The 23,379-nt window shown below is 43.9% G+C and overlaps 1 protein-coding gene across 1 annotated transcript in view; it reads right to left on the reverse strand.

Annotated features, from left to right (window-relative positions):
* Nucleotides 1-1,421: 1,421 nt before the first annotated feature.
* The window catches only part of FNDC3B (fibronectin type III domain containing 3B), a 229,775-nt gene continuing 207,817 nt past the window's right edge, over nucleotides 1,422-23,379 (reverse strand). The window contains exons 24-26 of the mRNA XM_054166761.1: nucleotides 16,268-16,434; nucleotides 11,016-11,143; nucleotides 1,422-1,808 (exon numbers count right to left, since the gene is read on the reverse strand). Coding sequence (XP_054022736.1) covers nucleotides 1,497-1,808; nucleotides 11,016-11,143; nucleotides 16,268-16,434 — 607 coding nt within the window. The 3' untranslated portion in view covers nucleotides 1,422-1,496. The remainder of the gene's footprint in view (nucleotides 1,809-11,015; nucleotides 11,144-16,267; nucleotides 16,435-23,379) is intronic.

The raw sequence follows: 23,379 nt of genomic DNA on the forward strand, positions 1-23,379 counted from the left end.
GTCTGTTGCACCCTTTTGGAATCTATTTGCACCTCCAGCTCACTTCTGTCCCTGAGGTACTTGCACAATGTTGACTGACTATAAATAACCCAATGACTCCAGAGTTAAAAAAATCTAGTATCTTGATGGATTAAAATGTGTGTCTGGGAAGGGGCAGGCAGGAGGGGGGGGAGGGGGCAGGGGGACAGTCCCATCACAGCAGAGACTATTCCTCTGCAGGACTCTCATCTGAATTTTGCCATGTACCAAGTGAGTTCAATTAGCTCTGTGGTAAGAAGAGCGTAGACGCCCAGCTAAGGTATTTGAAATAAACAGATCTAATCTCTGATACCTCCAAGAAAGCTCCATAAAATGGACACCCCTCTAAAAAAAAAAAAAGCAACAACAATAATAATAATAATCAAAAAAGATCAACTGACAGTAAAGTTTGCTTACATTGAGTGTAAATATCACCTATTTCAGTAGAGGCAGTAAGCTGTCACCAGCTCTAATCATATAAATCAGGCTGAACATAATAGAATAATATCTAGTATTAGATTAGGAATAGTTATATACAGTGACAAACAGACAAGTTAAAGCAGCTTTTAAATAGCTGAACATGGGAATAACTAACTATTGCACAATGCCCTCTTAAAAATCACCGCTAGGAATCAAAAAAAAGGTAAAAAAAACCCCCAAAAACAAATCTCCATAATGCTTCATAATTTATATGCAGTTTGGTTATTGGATACAGGCAGTTTATAGTGTTGTAACTGTAAAAAAGAACAGATAATTAAAAAGGCCTTTTTTTTTTTGGGCTGCAGGAAACTGTTCTGATTTCAATGCACTAAAGAGTTAAAAGAACAACTTAGGTTTCATCCCCCAAACCTGGGGCAAATGTAGTGAATAATTCATAGGCAACACTGCTAATACTGTTCAAGGAAAACCTGGTACTGTTGACTAACACTGTACTCTAGTCTTACCACTCTACACACTTGTGACTAATGTTTAGAAGGAAAAAGAAGAGACAAAAGAGTGACTCATGATTAAAATTTCCTACATAGTAAGGTAAAAATAAAGAGACTGGATGAACTTCAGTGAAAAAAAACAACCAAACCCAAAACACAAAAAAACCAACAAACCAACATTGAAAAGGCAAATCGGTGACGGTCCTAAAACTGTGAAGGAAAAAAACCCCAACATAATAAAAGTAATAATAATAAAAAAGAAGAGTTCTTGCTTTTGGTATCTGGTTTGCTTGTTTCTCCAGTTTGACCACTTCCTAGTTTTGAATTTCAAAAAGGTGCATCAAAACACTTGATTTCTCTTTTCTTCAAGCTAAAACTGTAAAAACAAGAGAAGTATATAAAATGCATGGTAGGACAAAAGGATTTCCAAACAAACAAAAAAACCCCCAAACAAACAAACAAAAAGAGAGGAATATCTGAATAAATGTGTGGATTATAATGCGTAGCATTAGTTAAATTTTTGTTGTCTCTCAAACTTCCACTGAATCTCTACTTCATAAAGAAGTACTGTAATATACAGGCAAATACAATTGACAGAGTTGCAAAGCCGAGAACGATGAGGGCTGCAAACTGTTCATCAGTAGCAATCATGCTCTTGATCTTCGGATCATCTATGCTGCCCACTTCTCCTGTGAGCACGATCTCGTTTCGCTGAGGCATAAAGGCAACGGAGGGGCTGAAAGGTCCACAAAGTTCCTGTGAGGTATCCAAGCACCGGCGGCAAACGCAGACGCGAAACCGATAATCTGTGTTGACTTGAAGGCCTGAGATGTGGAATGTGGTCTCTTCTCCCTTGTACACCTTCAAAACACAACAGCGAGCACAGTCACATAGAATCATAGAATCAATAAGGTTGGAAAAGACCTCAAGATCATCAAGACCAACCTGTCACCCAACACCTCATGACTACTAAACCATGGCACCAAGTGCCACATCCAATCCCTTTTTGAACACCTTCAGGGACAGTGACTCCACCGCCTCCGCACATTTCAATGGCCAGCAACTCTCTCTGTGAAGAACTTTCTCCTCACCTCCAGCCTAAACTTCCCCTGGCACATTTTGAGACTGTGTCCTCTTGTTCTGGTGCTGGTTGCCTGGGAGAAGAGACCAACCCCCACCTGGCTACAACCTCCCTTCACCTCGTTGTAGAGAGCAATAAGGTCTCCCCTGAGCCTCCTCTTCGCCAAGCTAAGCAACCCCAGCTCCCTCAGCCTCTCCTCACAGAGCTTGTGCTCAAGGCCTCTCCCCAGCCTTGCTGCCCTTCTCTGGACACAAAGAGCAAGATGATCTGATCCTCCTTCCATAGCATTAATGGTTTAAAACCAGCAGTAACAACAGATTTTTGCCAGGCTTTGAACCAGAAATTTAGGTCAGGTGTGAGTCTCTTCAGGAAAGACTTCTGCACCTCTGAAAGGAAGAACTCACCAGGTCAATACAAGTGTTGGAAAAACAGAGCCATGTAGTAGAGTTGTCCAGCTATGAGAGGTCTCAATAGTGTTCAAAGTCAATGCACACAAGGACAGACCAAACTTGAGACAATATATGAACCCTGAGACATACTCATCTTTTGTGGATAGGATAAATACTACAAACATATTTGTCTGCTCTTAAAATGTGACTATATGCCTAAAACATGAAGGCACAGGCACTCCAGAAGGAAGAAAACATGCAAACTAAGGTTGTTGGAAGACTTTTACTATATAACCATAAAACTGTTTATAACTATTATTTTAATGTACTTTCTCTCACATTTCTCTCAAGAGTCAGCAAACTTGCAAGAAATTACACTTTCAGAACTGTGGAATCAATAAAACATTATTAAGGCATAAAAAACCCAAAAGGCTCCTCTTGGTTGAATTGCATTTGGTGGTGCAGCAATCCAGACCCATCAGGCATTTCTGTTAATCAAATGTAGGTACCGCGTGACTCGGAGAGCCCGAGTCATGGCACGAGAAAGAAGAGTCATAAAACTGTTAGGGTTGGAAGGGACCTCAAGGATCATCTAGTTCCAAGCCCCCTGCCATGGGCAGACGCAGCTCACACTAGATCAGGTTGCTCAGAGCCACATCCAGCCTGGCCCTAAAAACCTCCAGGGATGAGGCTTCCACCACCTCCCTGGGCAACCTGTTCCAGTGTCTCACCACCCTCATGGGGAAAAACTTCTTCCTAACATCCAGTCTGAATCTATCCATTTCTATTTTTTTTCTATTCCCCCATGTCCTGTCCCTGCCTGACACCATAAAAAGTCTCTCCCCAGCTTTCTTGTAGGCCCCCTTCAGATACTGGAAGGCCACAATTAGGTCGCCTCAGAGCCTTCTCTTCTACAGACTGAATAGCCCCAACTCCCTCAGTCTGTCCTCACAGGAGAGATGCTCCAGCCCTCTAATCAGCCTTGTGGCCTTTCTCTGGACACGTTCCAGCACCTCCCAATCCTTCCTGTTATAGGGGCTCCAGAACTGGCCACAGTACTCCAGGTGGGGTTTCACCAGAGCAGAGTAAAGGGGAAGAATCACCTCTCTTGACCTGCTGGCTATGCTTCTCTTGATGCAGCCCAACTCACAAGACAGAGAACTGACTTGTCTGAGCCACAGCTTTGTGACCTACATGGGAAAAAAGGCCACTGGAAACATGTTAATGAGCTCTGAAAACAAAGAACCAGTCAACAACTTACATAATGAAGGGTTGCTGAAATTGGTATTTTATGAAGTGAAAAAAAAACCCACATCATGAAGCTCAGGTGCTTCTTCCCCTGCTCACTTAGCTGGTTTCCTTCTCCACACTGTGGGATGGGAAGGCTGAGAGCATCTTTGCCCTCCTGGAGGTAAGGACTCAACTGAGAAAAGGGAAACAGGAGGGGAATTAAGCCTGAGCTGATGGAGGACTTCCTGTGTGTTACTCTGGAGTAAGACATGCAGGAGGAAAAAGAAGAGACATGCTCAGCAAAACACCACTTAGAGAGTGCAGCTTTCCTGCCCAGGCTTGCCCCCGAGACTCATCCTGCAGTTAAAAAGCCAGTTGCTGATTTCTTGAGAAGGTCTGGAACAAAGAATTAAGATTTTTCTTTTGTTTGTTTTCTCCTTATAAACTTCCACAGCTCTTCCAAATACAGTTTGAATGATGGCAGCTCTTGAGTTTCCAGACTCAAGCAGAAGTCCTCTAAACCAGCTCATGTTCCTTGCTCCCAAGGCATAAATCAAGAAGCAATGTTTAAACAAAATTATGTTACCTTGCTCTTCATGCTCAGCACTCACAGGAAGTTCACTCTAGCTCAGGGGACAGGAATACAATGAATTCACATCATAAATCTCTGCCATTAACCACAGCTTTGTGCTGCTAGCATCCTTCCTAGTCCTCTTTGCTTGTCTTCCCAATGCCAATGAGAAGTGAGTCATTAAGTTACAGGAATACATTGGCTGCAAGGAAAACAAAACTGCAAGTGCTGTAGCAGTGCACAGAAACCATGTGAAGGTTGAAACCTCTGTTTGCAAAGCACACCCCATCCCAAGATCACCTCTGCCACTTTGTTTTCCAACAGCCCACCTGAGGTGGGCATCCGTCCTCCAACTACTCCATCATCACTGCTGTATCTGGTAGGTGGTTAATACTTCAGTTTACTCACACATATGCAAAGTCATGCAAAGAAAAGCTGCCTGCCTTTGGCATGTAAATGTAGGTTGGGTGAGTGCTCTTCCCCAGAAGAGACTAGACTAGAATTAACCAGGTTGGAAAAGACCTTTGAGATCATCGAGTCCAACAACATTGTCTAATCAACTAAACCATGGCACCAAGTGCCTCATCCAGTCTCTTCCTAAACACCTCCAGTGATGGTGACTCCACCACCTCCCTGGGCAGCCCATTCCAATGGGCAATCACTCTTTCTGTGAAGAATTTCTTCTTAACATCCAGCCTAAACTTCCCCTGGCACAGCTTGAGACTGTGTCCTCTTGTTCCAGTGCTGGTTACCTGGGAGAAGAGACCAATCCCCTCCTGGCTGCAACCTCCCTTCAGGTAGTTGTACACAGCAATAAGGTCTCCCCCCTGAGCCTCCTCTTCTCCAGACTAAGCAACCCCAGCTCCCTCAGCCTCTCCCCATAGGGCTTGTGCTCCAAACCCCTCACCAGCTTTGTTGCCCAGGATTCTTCTACAGGGAGAACTCACCTAAGCCTCATTTCTTTAGACTCTGAGGTGTGGCAACCCAAAGCATGTATCCCCACAAAACACCTGTAAGCAAAGTATGTTTTCTGGTGCTGTAGTAGTAATTAATTTCATTGCAAAACATGTATCAGAGGAGCTCTACAGGCATTTGCCAGAAATGAACCTTTGCAACTGCTTCTCAACCAGAACAAAAATCCAGCAAAACCTAAACAATGACATTTAATAAAACTTTAAGAATCTAAGTTCCATAAATGACATTTAACAGACACCAGAGATGGGACATGCACAGCTTGTGTTTGCATTGTAAAAACTTGCCCAGAGTTAATGGGTTTTTCATAGAATCATAAAATCAATAAGGTTGGAAAAGACCTCAAAGATCATCAAGTCCAACCTGTCACCCAACACCTCATGACTACTAAACCATGGCACCAAGTGCCACATCCAATCCCTTGCTGAACACCTGCAGGGATGGTGACTCCACCACCTCCCTGGGCAGCACATTCCAATGGCTAACAATTCTCTCTGTGAAGAACTTTCACCTCACCTCCAGCCTAAACTTCCCTTGGTGCAGCTTGAGACTGTGTCCTCTTGTTCTGGTGCTGGTTGCCTGGGAGAAGAGACCAATCCCCACCTGTCTACAACCTCCCTTCAGGTAGTTGTAGAGAGCAATAAGGTCTCCACTGAGTATCGTCTTCTTCAGGCTAAACAATCCCAGCTCCCTCAGCCTCTCCTTATAGGGCTTGTACTTGAGACCTCTTACCAGCTTCCTTGCCCTTCAGTTGCTTTGTTCTGTCAGGGTGGTGAATGCCAGTTTAACTGGAGGTGAAGTTTGGCCAAATCAAAGACCTGTATCTTCATTACAGTCTAATAAATACGGATGACCAAGTTCACTCAAGTCAGCTCCTCAGCAGCACTTCTCCAAAAAATGGTCTTTAAAGAAAGCTTGGAAAACAGCTGAATATAGAAAGACAAAACATTTTCTGCACTAGACAGGTGGAGGAAATTGCCCTGCTTTCAGTGAGTATTTAGTACCAGTGGAGTTATGGCTGTTCTCACTAACAGCTGAAATTGTGCTTAATTGTCATTCACTTCTGACAGTAGCCTCTGCAGCAAGCACCTCAGAGATGCTCCTGGCTCCAGTTCAATTTTGTCTGCAGTAGCATCTGCAGGACCAGGCTAAGCCAATGCAGGATGCCCTAAGCACAGAGATATCACAGAGCTGTTGTGGTTGGAAGAGACCTGTGAGATCGTCAAGTACAATCACTAACCTAACACCACCAAAGCCATCGCTAAACCGCATTCCTCAGCACCGTATCTACACATCTCTTAAATACCTCCACAGATGGTGACACCACCACTTCCTAGGCAGCCTGTCCCAGGGCTTAACAACCCTTTTGGTAAAGAAGGTTTCCAAATATCCAACTTAAGCCTCCCCTGGAACAACTTGAGGCAATTTCCTCTTGTCCTATCACTCGTTATGTGGGAGATCAGATCAACCCCCACCTCACTACAGCCTCCTTTCAGGGAGTTGTTGGGAGCCATGGTGGTGAACACACTTAAGACTTTGAGTGGACTTTACATACATAACAGAGAAACAAACAAACAAACAGACAATTATATAGAAGGTCTCTAAATTGTCTAAACAAACATAAACTCAAGTCTGACTGTACCAAGCAGCACACTTTTCTGTATGTACCACATGTCATGCTCTGGTGGCTGACAAGTCAAAGCAGATATCCTTTTTATCACCTTCAGTTCCTAAAACCAGTTCTTCTGTTTAGACACCTGAGAATATAATAGAAACATGATGAGCTTTTTTTGCCTGACTCCCTCAGTAAAATTATCATCACAAGCAACAAACTGCTGCTGAAGCCACTTATGCCATTGGATCCTACTGATCAAGCTAGACAGCTCAGATTAATTCCTGCAGGCAAATATTTTCTCAATTTGATGATTCCAATCTCCCTCCACCTCTTTCAAATAACAAAAATGACAGCCACAACTGTCCTGGAAGTAACACACTGGAAAGTATAAGATGACCTCAGCTGGTTGTGGCACTCCCTTGCAACCACCATTGTACTTAATCATTACTAAAAGCCTATTTTGTGTGGTGATAAGAAAATGAAGAATCAGAGGCAGGTTTCAACTTATTTAGAAAGCATGCCCCTTTGAAAAGTTTCATTTCTTCTGAGTCACCTGAAAGATTTCCTTTTCAGAAACTGCTTCATTATTTTATCCAAACTCAGCTTCACTCACTGCACTGTTCAGATGCTCAGAGAAACCTCAAGAGTTGTGTGGGCAGCCTTGCCTCCTAAACAAAGCAAACCAGAGTCCCCCCCCCAGATCAACTCCTGCAAGGTGGGCTGCACTTGAAAAACCCTAATGAAAGGTAATTATTTGCTCTGTGTTGTGACACAAAACTGGCACTGGGAGGAAGAGAAAATGCCCAGTGCAAGCAGTTCTAGTAATAAACACCAATGTGTACCATACAATTAGCTGTCTTTTGGCATGCAACCAGTACAAGTGCCTTTGACTTGCTATTAAAGAAGGAAAAGCAATTTTTTGCTCATTAGAGCTTTAAACAAATTAACAGTGCACCGAATGCCTTTCAGGAGAGACACAAACTCTGAGTCTGAAACAAAAAAAAAAGAAGAAGAAAATAAGAGCTTGGAAAGCTCAACAGAGTTCCCCTGGGCACCCACCCCTCGGTGCAGTCGTGAAGAGGCTTCCCACTGGCTTGCTGGGGGATTTTTACATGCCCAGCATATCCCACCTGTATCTTTTATCTTCTTTAGGAAAGTATCTGGGGCCTCTCCCAGTTTTCTGCCAGGAAAGAGGTGGCAGAAGTTGATGAAGCATCATTTCCTCCAAGTTCTCAGAAAATTCAAAGGCAGAACATTTTGCCTCACTGGCAAACAATTTAAAGCTAAAGCAGCTTTAAAGCTCAGCTCTCATTTCCTATGGTCAGCGATTATGAAGAGCTGGCTCCTTGTCGATTCGACCCCCAGAGCTGCTCAACTGGGAAATTAAACTCTGGCTGCCAAGTGCCACAACCTTTAGCCCAAGCTTCAGCTCAACCCAGCCCACTCCCCTAACTGCAGATTAAAACTATGCAAAGCTGGGGATGATTTTAAGACACCTTAAAGCTAAGTTCAGACTGAGTAAGCTTTGCTAGGCGAAAGTGTGAGAAACAGAAAAACCAAACTGGGCCACCAACTCCTGGAATCTGCTGTGGTTTATATCCTGATCTGTAAACAGAGGAAGACTGATTTCCTGAACTGTCATCTGCCATTGAAGTGTTCCAATGGATGAAGCACACCTAAAGGAACCCACTGGTTGTGCAACAGGAACGGGAGTCTTGCACATTTTTTAAAACACACTTTCTAGGGAGCTAAATTGTTATCTGCTTAGCTCCTGCAAATCCAGGTCTTCATACAGCTCTCAGCAGAGAATGAGTTACCATGTGTTCTCCTAGAGGAGGGCAGGGATGGCTATAGCATGGGTTTGGAGTGCTTTGATACCACCTCGGCTAGGTTAAATGGTGGAAAAGCAGTGGGCTTTGGGACATGGAGGGCTGCAGACATCAGGCTACAGAGGAGACAGCTTCAGTGTGATGACCTAGAGAGAAACTACAGGTTAAGTGTTAACTTGGCAGTTAACAGCTGAACTCAGCAGTCATAGAAACCTTTTCCAATCTCCACAATTCTGTGATTCTATAGCTTTACCCAAGAGCATGTCAGTGGCTAGTTGTGCAGCATGGGAAAGAAATGCTGAAGGGATTTAGCTTATTTTACAAGTTAATGAGGATGATTAACTTCTGTCCCTTGAAGTTGTTCCTACAACTCAAGCAAAGTGCAAGAACAGATCCAGGATGGCACTTGGCAATAGATTAAGAAGGAACTCAAACTTTGAGAGTTAACAGATGGCACTAAGACATTGTTTTCTCCTATTAATGTTTTGTTTCATAAGGAATTCTCTAGATTCATTCACTTTAGAAACAAACAACCCTAGACAGGTGTTATGATGCCCCAGTTTATACTGGTCCACAGGTAGTTCCAGAAGAAACAGTGCTGTGTACTAAAGAGCTGCACTGGGTGAGTGAGGGAAGTGAGATGTGGCCACTTACTTCAGCACACACAGAGCTCTGTGCCTGAATAAACTGAAGCAGATTACTTCATGCTCAGTCAGCACAAAGTGCCCAGGTGAGGTTTTTCTTCTGTTAATGAAATCAATATGGGAGAACATCATATTCTGCACCTTTGAAAGGGCTGCCAAGGAATGAGTTCAAGATCCTTGATCTCTGACATAACATTTTTCCCAGAAACAGAAAGCAAGCATCACATTTGTGCTGCTTGAGTCCAGGGATACTCTGTGCTTGACCTCAAACCACTCACTGTCCCAGTTTTGAACCATGAGCTGCTCAGGGCAAAAGGGCAGAAAAAATATTTCACCCCTTTTCCAAGGAGTAAAAGAGAAATGCTCCACACTGGATTGGAAGTTCAAATAGGAACTCTATTTATACATCTATACAAAAGGCATTCAGGTAAAAGCAATATATTTGGGCATACCAGGCCAAAACCCTCCAGAAGCCCCAACATAAGACCCTGAAGGTACTTTTTATTTCCCTTATTGCTGATTAGATTTTTTCATACCATGTTTTCTTGGCTACAAAGATTCCATCACCTACCTTAAAGGAAGACGAAGCCTTGTCCAGTTCTCCCCAACGTCATCTACAGCATTTTAAGCACTGAAGTTGTGCTTAAGAAAGCTGTATGTGGAGGTTATAAATGAAGGCTATTTTGTAAATCAGGTAACAGCAAAATGGGTCCACTTATCCATTCACCACTGACATTAGGAGGCCAGCACACTACACAGGGGCTTTATTGCCAGCACCACAAATATTGCCCAACAAACAGACCAGTTAGGTTTTCTGAATCTTTAGCACCCACATGAATTGTCCTGCATTTATTTATGTTACTTTTGGTAATTCATTAATTCACAGCAACACTCAAAACCAGACTGACAAGGAACAAAGACACAGCTGCAAAGCAAGGACTGTAACCTTTTCATATTTTCAGGAGTCAAATTTAGGGTTTAATATATCTAATTCCTCAGTTTTGATGTGCTTGGAAAGAAAGGAAGGACAGGGAGAAGATGGCACAGATGAAGTGTATTGTAAGTCACACAGAGTTGTAGCAGATGAAAGAAAAGATCAAGCTGTGAATGAGTTGTTCTGTTTCAAGTGCTCCAGGGAAATGCCCACTTGTGATCTCCAATCAAGACAGGCGAGGAAAGAAGGATCAGCTGCACTTCATTCACTTTGTCTGCACTTCATTCACTTTGTTTGCACAGTGTCAGAAAGGACACTGCTTCCTGCAGTTCCATATCCATGCATCAAAACCCGAGACAGGAATGGGAATGGCTGAACAAACCAATTAAAAGTTGTGTACTTGACTGAAGTCCTTGAGGGAGGGTCTTGGAATAGGCATAGTGAATGAGGAAGTTAATCTTGGTCTTCTCATCTTCAGACAACCTCTAGCACCAGTCAGTTCAGAAGCAAGCACGGGTGGGCCAAACTGTACCTTTTCAAAGGTCAGTGGAGTTAGGGACAGTGATGAACTACAGACAGAGCGCAAATCACGCCAGTAAGATTATTATGCTCTCTGTTCTCCTTTGGGGAAGAACACAGCCTATCACAGCCCTTAATTTTGACTCAGCCTTCATCAAACTTCACCTGAAATCTCATCATTGGATGTAACTCAATGCAGCTGTAAGCAGCAGCACAGCAAATGTTCGAAGCCATTTCTACTATGACACCAATTCGGCAACATTAAAACGAGGCCATTTTCCTACCTGCTTGTATTCAGATTCTCTTCCAACCAGTACCTGCAGAACATAACCAACAGGATCTCCCTTCATGGGTGGGACCATTTCCCAGGTAATTTCACAGGCGTTTCCTCTCAGCTGTGTCACTCGAGGGGCTACAATGAAATGAAATGTGTTGACATTTAACGCAAAGACAGCACTGAAATCTTACTCAGTTTCTGTGCACTGCAATAAACACGATACCATTTCAAAAGGAGGACTTTTGGACATCACAGGGGTTAGTAGCACATCATCTATACTGCATTTATGCAGCCAAAAACTCAAATTGCCATCAGCACTGGCTGAAAGAAGTAAAACTTTTAAGTCATCGCAAACTCTCCTTTATTTCAGGACAATCTCAGAATCATAGAATCAACCAGGTTGGAAAAGACCTCAGAGATCATCAAGTCCAACCTATTACCTAATACCTAACACCTCATCACAACTAAACCATGGCTTCAAGTGCCACATCCAATCCTTTTTTGAAGGCCTCCAGGGACAGTGACTCCACCACCTCCCTGGGCAGCACATTCCCATGGCAAATTACTCTTTCTGTGAAGAACTTTCTCCTTGACTCCAGCCTAAACTTCCCCTGGCACAGTTTGAGACTGTGTCCTCTTGTTCTGCTGCTGGTTGCCTGGGAGAAGAGACCAGTCCCCACCTGGCTACAACATCCTTGCAGGTAATTGTAGAGAGCAATAAGGTTTCCCCTGAGCCTCTCCTTCTCCAGGCTAAAAACCCCAGCTCCCTCAGCCTCTCCTCACAGGGCTGTGCTCCGGACCTCTCACCAGCCTTGTTGCCCTTCTCTGGACACATTCAAGTTCAATCTTGCCTGGTTAAGTGGTTCAGAATCTCTGTGGTTTTAAACGATTACAAACACTATTCACAAAACACTGGGTACCATTTAGAGCTGATGAACAAGTTTACTGTAGGACCCAGAATCACTTCTGCAGGAGGACAGAAAGCTGTTAGAGCCTCTCTCTCCTGTCACCAGTGTGAGCTGCCAGAAAGGGGGAGTGGATGTGAGAGAAAACTTTGAACTCTAAAAATTCAATTGCAATGCTGTGCACTGATCTTTTCAAAGCAGAAGCCAATGCAAAGCTACACTGGCACTAATAAAAGCAGCAATTCTGTGGAAGCTCTGAGCAGACATCCTGGTTAGCAAAGATGCCTTCATATTCCTCCCATGTTACAATGCCATTGAAAGACAGCGATAATAGCAACCGTTCCATTCAGGAAAAACAGGAGAAGGAATGTGAGAAGGGAAGGTAAATAATAATCTGTGTTAGAGATGAATACCAGCCCAGGATGCAAAGCACAAGCATCATTTTAAAGACTTGGTCTTGTACCTAATTCTGAACCTGACATTCAGATGATCAGACCTGCTACTTCTAGCCAGGCTTGCACCAGTGCTTTCACAGAACTCCAGAGAAACTCAAGTTGACAGCTGTTTCTGCTGTCCCTCTCACCAGCTGAAACTCAAAAGTTGGTGTATGATGCCCAGCAGCAAGCTGTAGGTGAGCAGAGCACCAACAGCAGCAGCATGTTTATATATACAACCAAGCACCTGTCATGGGAAGGCACTGAAATAACCAGATTCCACCAACCTCTTGGATCAGGCAGAGCAAGCAAGCACACAAGGAAAGAAATGACACTGGGAGAAGCCAAAGGAGTGGAAGTGAACACTTTAGCAAGTGGTTAACATGTGCACGTGCAAGGACATGAGCTTGTTAACAGCAATCGAGGTGCCCAGGCCTATGAAACAGACAACAGGAGAGTCTATCACAGAAACAAGTGCTGCTGCTGCATACATCACATGAATTTTAGCCTAATTTGTCACCACCCAAGAGAACACATGAATCATACGTGCAGCAAACGTAATCAATATCCATTTGCTTCTCTCTGCACATCTGCCAGTGTTGAGAGACTGATAATAGAGACTTTCATCTCAGCTGACAATAACCAGTCTCAATTATTTTCCTTCCTCCTTCCATCCCCCACCCTGATAGATGTAGGTTTTGGTCTGACACAGGGCACTGCCACCAACAATACTGCTGCTTTAGGGCTGGCATCACTAAAGGAGTGATCAGGATACTTTGTAAGAGAACAAGCATGTGCCTCTGATACATAAAAACCTGCCCTAGGTTTATCATCCATGTTCCTTAGTCTTGCTCCAAACGCAGAAGAGAATCACCACCATCATTCTGCCTCAACAGATCTTTTTTCCCCTATAACATTACATTTCTACAGCTGGTTCTGTTGTGCCCTTCTCTCTATTACAGCCAGTGTTTTGTCATGTACCTGTGGTCCCAGCCCACACACAACCTGGTATTTGCACCCTATCTGAACTGTTTGCTATTCAGATGAGGTGTGAGTCACGTTTAACAGGAACTAAATGGGCAGGCAAAGAGTTCAAAACAGAAACCCAGGTGGTATCTGAACTTACTAAAATGAATTTCCATCCAACAAAATGAACACATGACTACAATGCATTCCAGCATCCCTGTGCTGGTTTTATCCACTTAGTGCAGCTAAAGAGAGAACAGCAACACAGACTCAGCATGAGTCTGACAAACTTGTAGTTGCTGATTCTCACAGTAAATGGTACTGCTTGACAAAGGAGTTTTACACACTGTGGCCGTTTGACGCTGTGCCTTTAAGAAAGGGGCACACTGGCTAAATGTTTGTAAAATATTTTGGTATTCTAAACGAATTTCATTGGCCAAGGATTGTGGGAGGTCAGATTGGACCCGGGGGAGCTGGGAACTTTCTCTCAGTCTTCCTTCCTTCGCTGTCCCTTTCAGCTGGATCTGCTTCTGGGCTTCTTGCCAAGAGATAAGAACTAACTCCCTCCCTGTAACAGGCCTGTCCGCTTCTTCCCCTGTCCTGCTAACCATCCTCGTCTCTTCTTCTACCTCTTTGGGGGAGAAGGGAGGTAGGGGGTGAAGGGGGGCACAGGGGGAAGCCCCCTCTGTGGGGGGTCTGCTTTCTGGTTGAGTTCATTTGCTGTATATTCCTGTATATATTGTAAAATACCTGTATTTGTTGTGTTACATAGAGACTGTTTGAGTGGACGCCCAGATGAAGATATGGACTCCGCCAGACATGTCATCAGAAGTTTTCTGATCTGATGATGTGTTTGGATGCAGGGATTATGGTATGAAATAAGGGGTGGCTCCTGTCGCAGTTTGGGCTGGGTGCCCTCTGCTACAGGGGTGTTTCCTGTGTCCAGAAGTCCATCCCAGTGGGTGGACTCAGGAAATTAGGTATTTCTACCATAATGCCTTGCACCACTATAAATTTTGCGGTGGGGTCTGGCACTTCCTCTTTCCTTCCCTCTCCGAGACTTGGTAACTGGGGGAGAGATCTCCCGGCAATGGGCCTGATTGGGCCCAAGGCCTCAGGGGGATGGCCAGTCTCAGGCCTGGCCAGCTGAGACTAGCCCAGCAGAGGGAGGGGGAAGAAGGAGCCCTGGGGGTTTTGGATGCACCCTCAGGTGGGGTTTGGAGTCTTTCTGGGTTTATTTTGGTTCCTTTCTTGTCACTAGGTTTCCTTTTGTGCACACTCACTGTTCTCTATGTAAACTCTCCACTGCTTTTGCAATCCGTTTGTCTGAGTCGTTATTTCTGCACGTGGTGGGGAGGGGGTCTGCCCCAACCCATTACACACACACCTAGGGGTAAAAAAGGTGCACCTGATTTCAGCTCAGTTTATCTGAGAGCCAATACAGCAAACCCACTACCTTTGTAATAGTTCTGCTTGGATGGAAGGAACAACATTACTTCGGTCAAAATGTACACAGAGTAAGACATTTCATTCTAAAACTTCATTTAATTAGGCCTTTTGTTCTTCTGGTGGAACACTGAGTTCTAAATCTGCTGCTTTGTGTATGTGACACATCATGATTGATTTATAGACTGCAGGAAAAATAAACTGAACATCAGATTATGCTGAACATCACCTACACAACTAAAAACAACATTACTCATGCTGCAGTTGGTATGTACACATATTTACTACAGCTGTTCCATCCCTTATGGAAGTGCTGTGGTAATCCAGAGTAATCCCCTGGTAAACAGCATTGTTAGCAGCACCATCTTAACTGTTTATGTGTAACAACAATTGTTGGTATAACACTGTTATTGTTTCTATGCAGTTTTGGGTGAAAATTCAGCTTCCCACTCTAATGTAACTTCATAAGACTCATAGAATGGCTTAGGGTGGAAGGGACCTTAGAGTTCGTCTACTCCAACCATGGGCAGGGCAGAGATGCCTCTCAACTAGACTCAGCTGCTCAAGGCCTCATCCAGTCTTGCATTGAACACACCCAGGGATGAGGCATCCACAACCTCCCTGGATAGCCTGTTCCAGAGTCCCACCACCCTCATACTGAAGAACTTCTTGCTAAGATCCACTCTGGACCTTCTCTCCCTCAGCTTAAAACCATTCTTCTTGTCCTGTTGCTACACACTCTTCTGAAGAGTCCCTCTCCGGCCTTCCTGTAGGATCCCTTCAGGTATTGGAATGAAGCTCTAAGGTCCCTCTGGAGCCCTCTCTTCTCTAGGCTGAACCACCCCAGCTCCCTCAGCCTATCCTTGCAGCAGGAGTGTTCCAGCTGTAAAGGGGCAGAATCCTCTCTTTTACCTGCTGGCCACACTCCTGTTGATGAAGCCTAGGATATGATTTGCCTTCTGGGCTTCATGAGTGCACTACCAGCTCCTGTTGAGCATCTCATCAATCAGTACACTTAGGTCTCTTTCTTCAGAGCTACTCTCAACCCATTCTGCACCCAGCCTGGATTTGTGCCTGGGATTGGCCTGGCCCAGGTACAGGACCTTGCGCTTTGATTTTTTTTCAACCTCATGCAGTTGTTGTCACTGGCCCTCTTCTCAAGCCTGTCAAGATCCTCCTGGATGCCATCCTTTTCCTCAAGTGAGTCCAGGTGTCATAGTTTGGTGTCATTGGCAAACCTGTTGAGGGTGCACTCGATGCCACCGTCCACATCACTGATAAAAATATTAAACAGCACTGCACCCAGGACAGATCCCTGAGGAACTCCACTTGTCCCTGGCAGCACAAACTGATCACTCACACATGTTACCATGCACTTACATTAACCCTTACTAACACACTGCATACTTACCAGTTAATTAGCTACATGTTACTTACATATATAGAATCATAGCATCAATCAGGTTGGAAAAGACCTCATATGTACCAAAAAAAAATCCATTGCATACCTTTGATGGCAGGTGGCACTGACTTAGTTGTGCAGAAGGTACAGATTTCTGAGAAAGGTCCCTCCCCAGCATCATTGACTGCCTGTATTCTGAAGGAGTAACAAGTGGATTCTGTCAGCCTCTGTATCTTGTATGTATGACTCGGTCCCCTATAAATTGGGATAAACCTGGGAACGACACAGAGGAGAAGATGTGGTTACACTGGAGCAGCACTGCCACTGCTGGCTCTGACACACCAGCACGAGGTACCCATGTCCTGAAAACTGGCACAGTGTGCTCTGCAGAGCTGTGAAAGGGAAGGATAACAACATCACGTTAGTAACACGCCACCAATGATTAGCAGGTTAGGGGAAGCAAAGGTTCACTGCCCCTTCTGCAATTCCACTTACCTTGCAAAATGCTTATGGGAATGGTCATGAAAACAAACCCATCTGTCAGTGCACTGCCTACTCCTTAGTAATCAAAATGGATTCAGTTTGTGCTCTGCTACAATACACCATGCCTGCTACTGGCTTAATGTTTAAAACTAGATTAGAACTTTGAATCTTGCACATCAAGACCACATCTTACACTCAGCTGTGCCACCTTAAGACAGAGTAACTCTGTTCAAGCCAGAGCATATGGATTGGGCAACAGATATATAATACATTACACACTTCTCAGTTTTGAAAAGTTCACAGATTGAAGAGAGCCAAACAGCACAGGCAGAAACAGATCTGGAGGGAACACATGTTGGTCTATGGGTGGAAAGGCACATGGGAAGCATCTCAGAAACACAGAATCACAGGTTAGAAGGGACCTCTGAAGATCATGGAGTACAACCTTCCTGCTAGAGCAGGATCACCTGAAGCAGACAGGAACACATCCAGGTGGGCCTCGAAAGTCTCAAGAGATGAAGATTCCACCACCTCTCTGGGCAGCCTGTTCTAGTGCTCTGTCACCCTCAAGGTAAAAAAGGTCCTTCACAAGATTAGATGGAGCCCATTAGCCCTTGTCCTGTCACTGGGGACCACTGAGAAGAGTTCTTTCCCCATTTTCTTGACACTCACCCCTTAGATATTTTTAAGTATCAATAAGATGCCCCTCTCAGCCTCCTCTTCTCCAAGCTGAACAGACACTTGTGCTGACAGCTCTGCTTGAGAGCAGGCTGAGAAGAAAAAAGACACAACCCTAAGGAAGTGACTCCCAAAACATGTCCACTGACAAGACCAAACATCAGCATTTGCTGGACAAACTTATCCAACAATGTAATGCAGAACAAAATCAATGTCACTCATTCATTACAAAGGAAAAAAAAAAGTACAGTTGCTAGAGAGAATGTGACTTCTATTTCCACTTGCTCTGCTCAGATAAATGCCTTTCAGCAGCAGTTGTACGGTGGCCAGCAATTTCCAACTGAGATCCTGACCCCTAGGGTGCCGAGCAGAATGGGAATGAGGGTAAATAAAGAGGAAACAACCAGCATCCTGAATCAGCCTGCTGGGGAACAAGGTCTCACTTGCAATCATCCTGAACCTGGAGAACATGAAGTTCACTGTATAGGACCACAGGGTTTTTTTTGATGATTTAGCACACTCATTCAAATATCTGCACCATTTCAGTGGATTTTAAATCACCAGGGAGCCAACAAAGAAATTTGGGGTTGACCTCCCTGTCTAGGTGCAAGCTTTATCCTTTGGCTCTGCATGAGATACAAGCAGCATAAGCAATTTGAGCATTTCAAAGAAACTGGGCCTGTCATTAGCTCTCAGGGACAGAAATCAATTTATATTACATTATGATTGAAATCCATGGAAGTACAAACAGAGAGATCAAGAGTCAGCTGTAATAAAAAGAAATGTTCAGGTAATTTAAATAGCTGGAAATGTACTCTGAGGACTAATGGGACTTACTACCCACCCCCAAGTTTTAGTGAGCCCCTCACCTTGGTTGGAAATCAAAGACCTATACCCAACAAGTTTTTAAGAGGAGATTTTAGAGCCAGTTCCTAAAGAATAATTTACTTTTTAATTTTCAACCTGATGCTTACAGAATTTTAAGGGCTGCCTGCTACCCCACATTTTTGAGGCTCATGTGAGCAGCTGTGGCACATGTCAAATGCCTGCCACAGACCTGTTCTCATGCAATAATGTTTCTTGGGATTGACTGTGTGATGGACAAAGCACATTTATTTAGGGCAGCATTAAGGCTGAAGAGACAAGACTCTCTCACTCTCCACTTCTTACAGCTCAATCAGGCAGCTGGCTCAGAACCCACTGCAGTACTCACAGAAGTGCAGAGACTCTTCTCTGATCCCGATCCAAGGGCAGCAGAGAGCAGAAAAAAGAGATGCAATGCAGTGTTTTAGACCACTGCCCTCTTTGTAATCATCTGTGGAGCTAGGGAAGAAGGGAGGATAAATACACCTCAACAGCTAGCAGGAAGCACAGGCATGCCCTGTTTTGGGCTCATGGTACACTTACTAGACATGCTTGTGTGGTGAATGCCAATGACTTAGTCCTCAAATTACACTTCTAGCTTTGGAATAGGGCTAAGGTTCTATGACACTGAAAAAGTGATATGGCAAATCACTTGATCTCCTCCAGTCATTTTGGAACTGGACAAATACTGCCATTTGGTTTCCACTTCCATCCCTTTTTACTTCTCTATCTAAAAAAAAACCCCATTTGTAATGAAAACAAAAACTGTTATGGAAAAGCTTGCATCTATGTTCAACACACAAGACAAATTTAAGTGGAAGCACACTTAAACTGCTGAGATTCAACCATCTTTGAAGAAAAAGAGCTTCCAGTTTTGGAGAAGAAAGGCTGATGAAGTCAATCAAGTTCAATTGCTCTTAGGTTTTTACTATGACAATAATGCTTTGCAACTGTGTTTGAAGATGCAGATCACAATGCTGGCAGCATAATGAAGATGAAACATTTGAACTTCAAAATGGCAGTGATTTTTGGATAAGAATGTACAACTTTCCTCATGCCTAAAGCAGCTATTTGATATTCCTCCAGAATTATTTCTGCTGTTTTTCAAAAGAGTGCAGTTATTTGCTGTAGATAGCTATAGACTTGGAGTAATACAGCCTACAACCTTAGAGTAGAATAGAATTAACCAGGTTGGAAGAGACCCCCATGATCACCAAGTCCAACCTATAATCCAACACCATCTAATTAACTAAACCATGGCACCAAGCACCCCGGCCAGTCTCTTCCTAAACACCTCCAGTGATGGTGACTCCACCACCTCCCTGGGCAGCACATTCCAATGGCCAATCTCTCTTTCTATGAAGAACTTCTTCCTAACATCCAGCCTAAACCTCCCCTGGTGCAGCTTGAGACTGTCCTCTTATTCTGGTGCTGGTTGCCTGGGAGAAGAGACCAGCCCCCACCTGGCTACAACCTCCCTTCAGGTAGTTGTAGACAGTAATAAGGTCTCCCCTGAGCCTCCTCTTCTCCAGGCTAAGCAACCCCAGCTCCCTCAGCCTCTCCTCACAGGGCTTGTGCTCCAAACCCCTCAGCAGCTTTGTTGCCCTTCTCAGGGCAACCTTCTTCAGTCCTCCTGGGCTTTCTGCTAAAGGATCACAATGAACTTAAAATTGAATCAGTCAGTGGCATTGCCATACTGCTACTGTGAGGTCTGCATATGTTAAAAATACCCTAAAGTATGATAATTTGTTCATATTATTGCAAGTTCTTTTTTTAAACTTAAAGATTTAGATTTAAATCTAATTTAAAAAGCACATTAAAATGTGAGCTCTGTATACCTTTGCCTTCTTGGCAAGTGAGACATTGCTCACTGTGCTTTATCAAGACCCTGCTCTACACATTTTCTTAAGAACACGCCAGCTTTGAGCTTGTTTGTAAGGACTTCATCTCTTATCCATTTAAAAGCTGATTTAATCTGCACCTGGAAAAACTCCCACGTTCTCCTTCTCACCTTCTTCCAGCCTCTACTCTGTTCTGAACATGGACAATGAGTTTTACTTCACAGGTGCTGTGGGATGCCATAAGCACGGCCACAAACAGCACATCCAGCACATTCTAGCCTCTCAGAGTGATAGCTGAACTATATGTGGGGGATGGAGAGTATTTTTTTTTCCTACATCCTACTTCACTTATTTAGCAGAGCCTTAAATCATTCATTAATTGCATATGAGAAGACACAAGTCCCAGTTTCCACAGGGCAGCAACAACTTACACATCACTGCAGCTGGGAGCTGAGAAACTTACAGAGGCAAGTGCATGGTTCTACAGAGCCTCCCCTCCATCCCTCTCCCCTGCATAGCTAGATCGGAGGTGAGGAATGGGCACACTGTTGATTGGACATGACTGAAATACTGCATCCTGGCAAGCTGCCACTTCTTCCTTCAATCAAAACGGATATGCTTTTAGATGCAGTGCTAAAAGAGTTAGTTTAAACTTCAGTGACAATGCACACAAATGCTGAGATGCTGATGTTTACAGCAAAGATTCTTTGGAGGTGTGGCTGCTAAGGCTGCTAAGACTGCTCCACACTCCCCAGACTGGCTTCTCCCATTCCCATGATGCTCCTTCAGTACAGAAATTCACAGAACTAGAAAATGAACTGTATTTGAGAACTGATAGAGGTTAAAGATCTCACTAAGCAGGACAGACTTACACTGATTAGTTCCAATGTTACATTATACCAGTTGTATTGGTAAAACTGTGAGACAGAATGGGGACACAAGTGGTTTAGACAAATCAAAAGTGCTCCTGGTTTGTATATAGGAACACACTCACAGAGGGTGGAAGTGTTTACACTTCCATTTCATATATCCTCAACACTCTTCCCTTCCAAGACAGACAAAACCAAAACACAAGGGCTGCTCAAGTGCATCTCAACCAAGATGTCTTCATGCTCTAACCTCTACTTGCTTTCACATCAATCCCCAAAGTGTGTAAATCAGCACCAAGAATGCTCAGAGGTTTGCCCAGCTCAATTTAAAAGACAGCAGGCTACATACCTTTAAGTGGCACCCTGCCTTTGGAAAAAGACCAATCTGTAGGCTAATGGCTTTCTCAACACACCTCCATCAGGGTTGGGGTTTTTTGCAAGTTGGCACAATTAAATCTTACTCAAATTGAATGTGCTGCAGGGTTGCCTCTCCACTAAATTAACAGCAGAAACTGAAAAGAGAGCAACTTTCTCCAGGGATGGAGACATCCTCCCAGAGGCTACTTCTTCCTCATCTCACTTGAGCAATTCCAATTCCCCAGTTCCCAGACATTCTCGTGTCAGTCACGGATTGTTCATTTACCTACGCAGAGTGGAGCAGAGAGAACACAATGTCCTAGAACGATCGTTTGGGAGACACCACTGCTGTCAGGTTTTCATCAATACCTTTGTTATTCTTGGTGAAGATCTTCTTGGAAATGTTTCACATGTGGCAGCTATCTTGTTTCCTCCCATTTACTCACTTCCAGGCAAGCAGAGGAAGTCATTAGTTCTCAGCATATTTTAATAAGCAAGGTCCCTTTCAAACTCCTGGGTTCTACACTTTAGTAACTTTCAACTATTTAACTGTGTCCTTAGAACCATGTAATCGAAAGAAAATACCCCATACTGCACTGAGCCAAGGTACAAAGGACAGAAAAGCCCCTGGGATGGTTCTGTTACTGTTTGCCAGAAGACACAGTCATCTGCCACAGCTTTGGCTGGAGGGAAAGCACCGCTACAGCACTGGTCTGACCTGGCAACCTGAGGCTTCATGCACAGACAACTGCACAACTGGAAATTCCAAGTACGTGAAACTTCACTAAACAACACCTCTTCTAATATTATCATCACAATGTCCCTGTTATCTGCACAACTACTTTCTTAGCCTACTCCTCCATTTTGTTTAAAGAACATTATCAAACACTCCCTGATGTACATAACTTTCTTTCCCCACCAGCAGCTCTCTTTACTACGAGGGGGCACCAAGGAAAGCAAAGCTTCCAAACAAAAGCATTTAATTCATTTCTGCTGTACTTTAAAATGTCCAGCTCAAAGAGAAAGGCTGGACAACTGCAGCACACTCATACCCATCAGTGCTCCTAGAGCCAGTAATGGGTTGGCCCAATCCTTTCAGCTTTGGGACGCCTTTTCCAAGCCACTCTTCGGCATCTCCTTTTGCAGATGGTGCTGAGGTCCCGAGGGAAGACAAGTATCTGGGCAGGGGTCCCCAGAAGTTTTGTGCTCCTTCAACCCTGACTTGGTCCCTCTGATCTGAAAATCTGTTTTCTAGAAGATCCCTTTTGGGAAGTTTATTTTCTATGCCTGTTCATACTGCATTTAGAAACCAACTTCCACAATGCTCTGTCAATACAATTTTGGTTATAGGTGCTGCTACTACTACTAGGACCCACTGAAGGAGGCAACTTTTCCTTCCTGACACTTCAGAAAACAAAATTAAGTGGAGAGAAGGGGAAGAAAAAACAGGAAGAGAAGTGATAGCAGTCAGATGGGAAGAGCCTTGTTTTCTTTGCTTCATTACCTAGCACATCTGCAGGCTAGACAAAGACTATTTTGCAGCCAAGAATCAATTTTTAGCTTGCTTCACTACATCATCTTTCATCTGCTGCTGAATTTGAGCACATCATCTGTACTTACCACAGACAAGTCACTTGTCAGAGGTTTGAAATGATTGGAAGTGGAGGTGCCTTAACCTACAGAAGCTCTCCCACAGCAAGAAAATTTGCCTTTTTATGTTTTGTTGAAGGAGTTTCTGGGCACATTCATGAGGAATGGAAGACAGGTCAGCAAAAAAGTGCCTGAAAGAGGATTCCAGTGCACAGCCACGTCAAAGGCCAAGGAACAGTTAGAAAGGACAATACTAAGCACAATTTAATGTGAGTTAACAGTGTTTGAAAGAAAGGTCTGGGAGAAATTAGAGTATCCAATGCTCTGTTGAAAATATACAGTCAGGAAGAACTGGATTGCTAGGCAGCTCCCAACAGCATGGCTTGCAATGGCAATATGTTAATAATTAACAGTAGATGCAAAGAAGAGTGGGCTTAAAGCTAAAACCAAAGAACAAAACACAATTCAGCAGTAGCAAATTGATGCTCTCACAGCCACAAGCATTTCTACCTTCTTGTTGCAGCACTACAAACCAT

This window comes from Dryobates pubescens, chromosome 13 (genome assembly GCF_014839835.1).
Source record: "Dryobates pubescens isolate bDryPub1 chromosome 13, bDryPub1.pri, whole genome shotgun sequence".
NCBI classification, from domain to species: Eukaryota; Metazoa; Chordata; class Aves; order Piciformes; family Picidae; genus Dryobates; species Dryobates pubescens.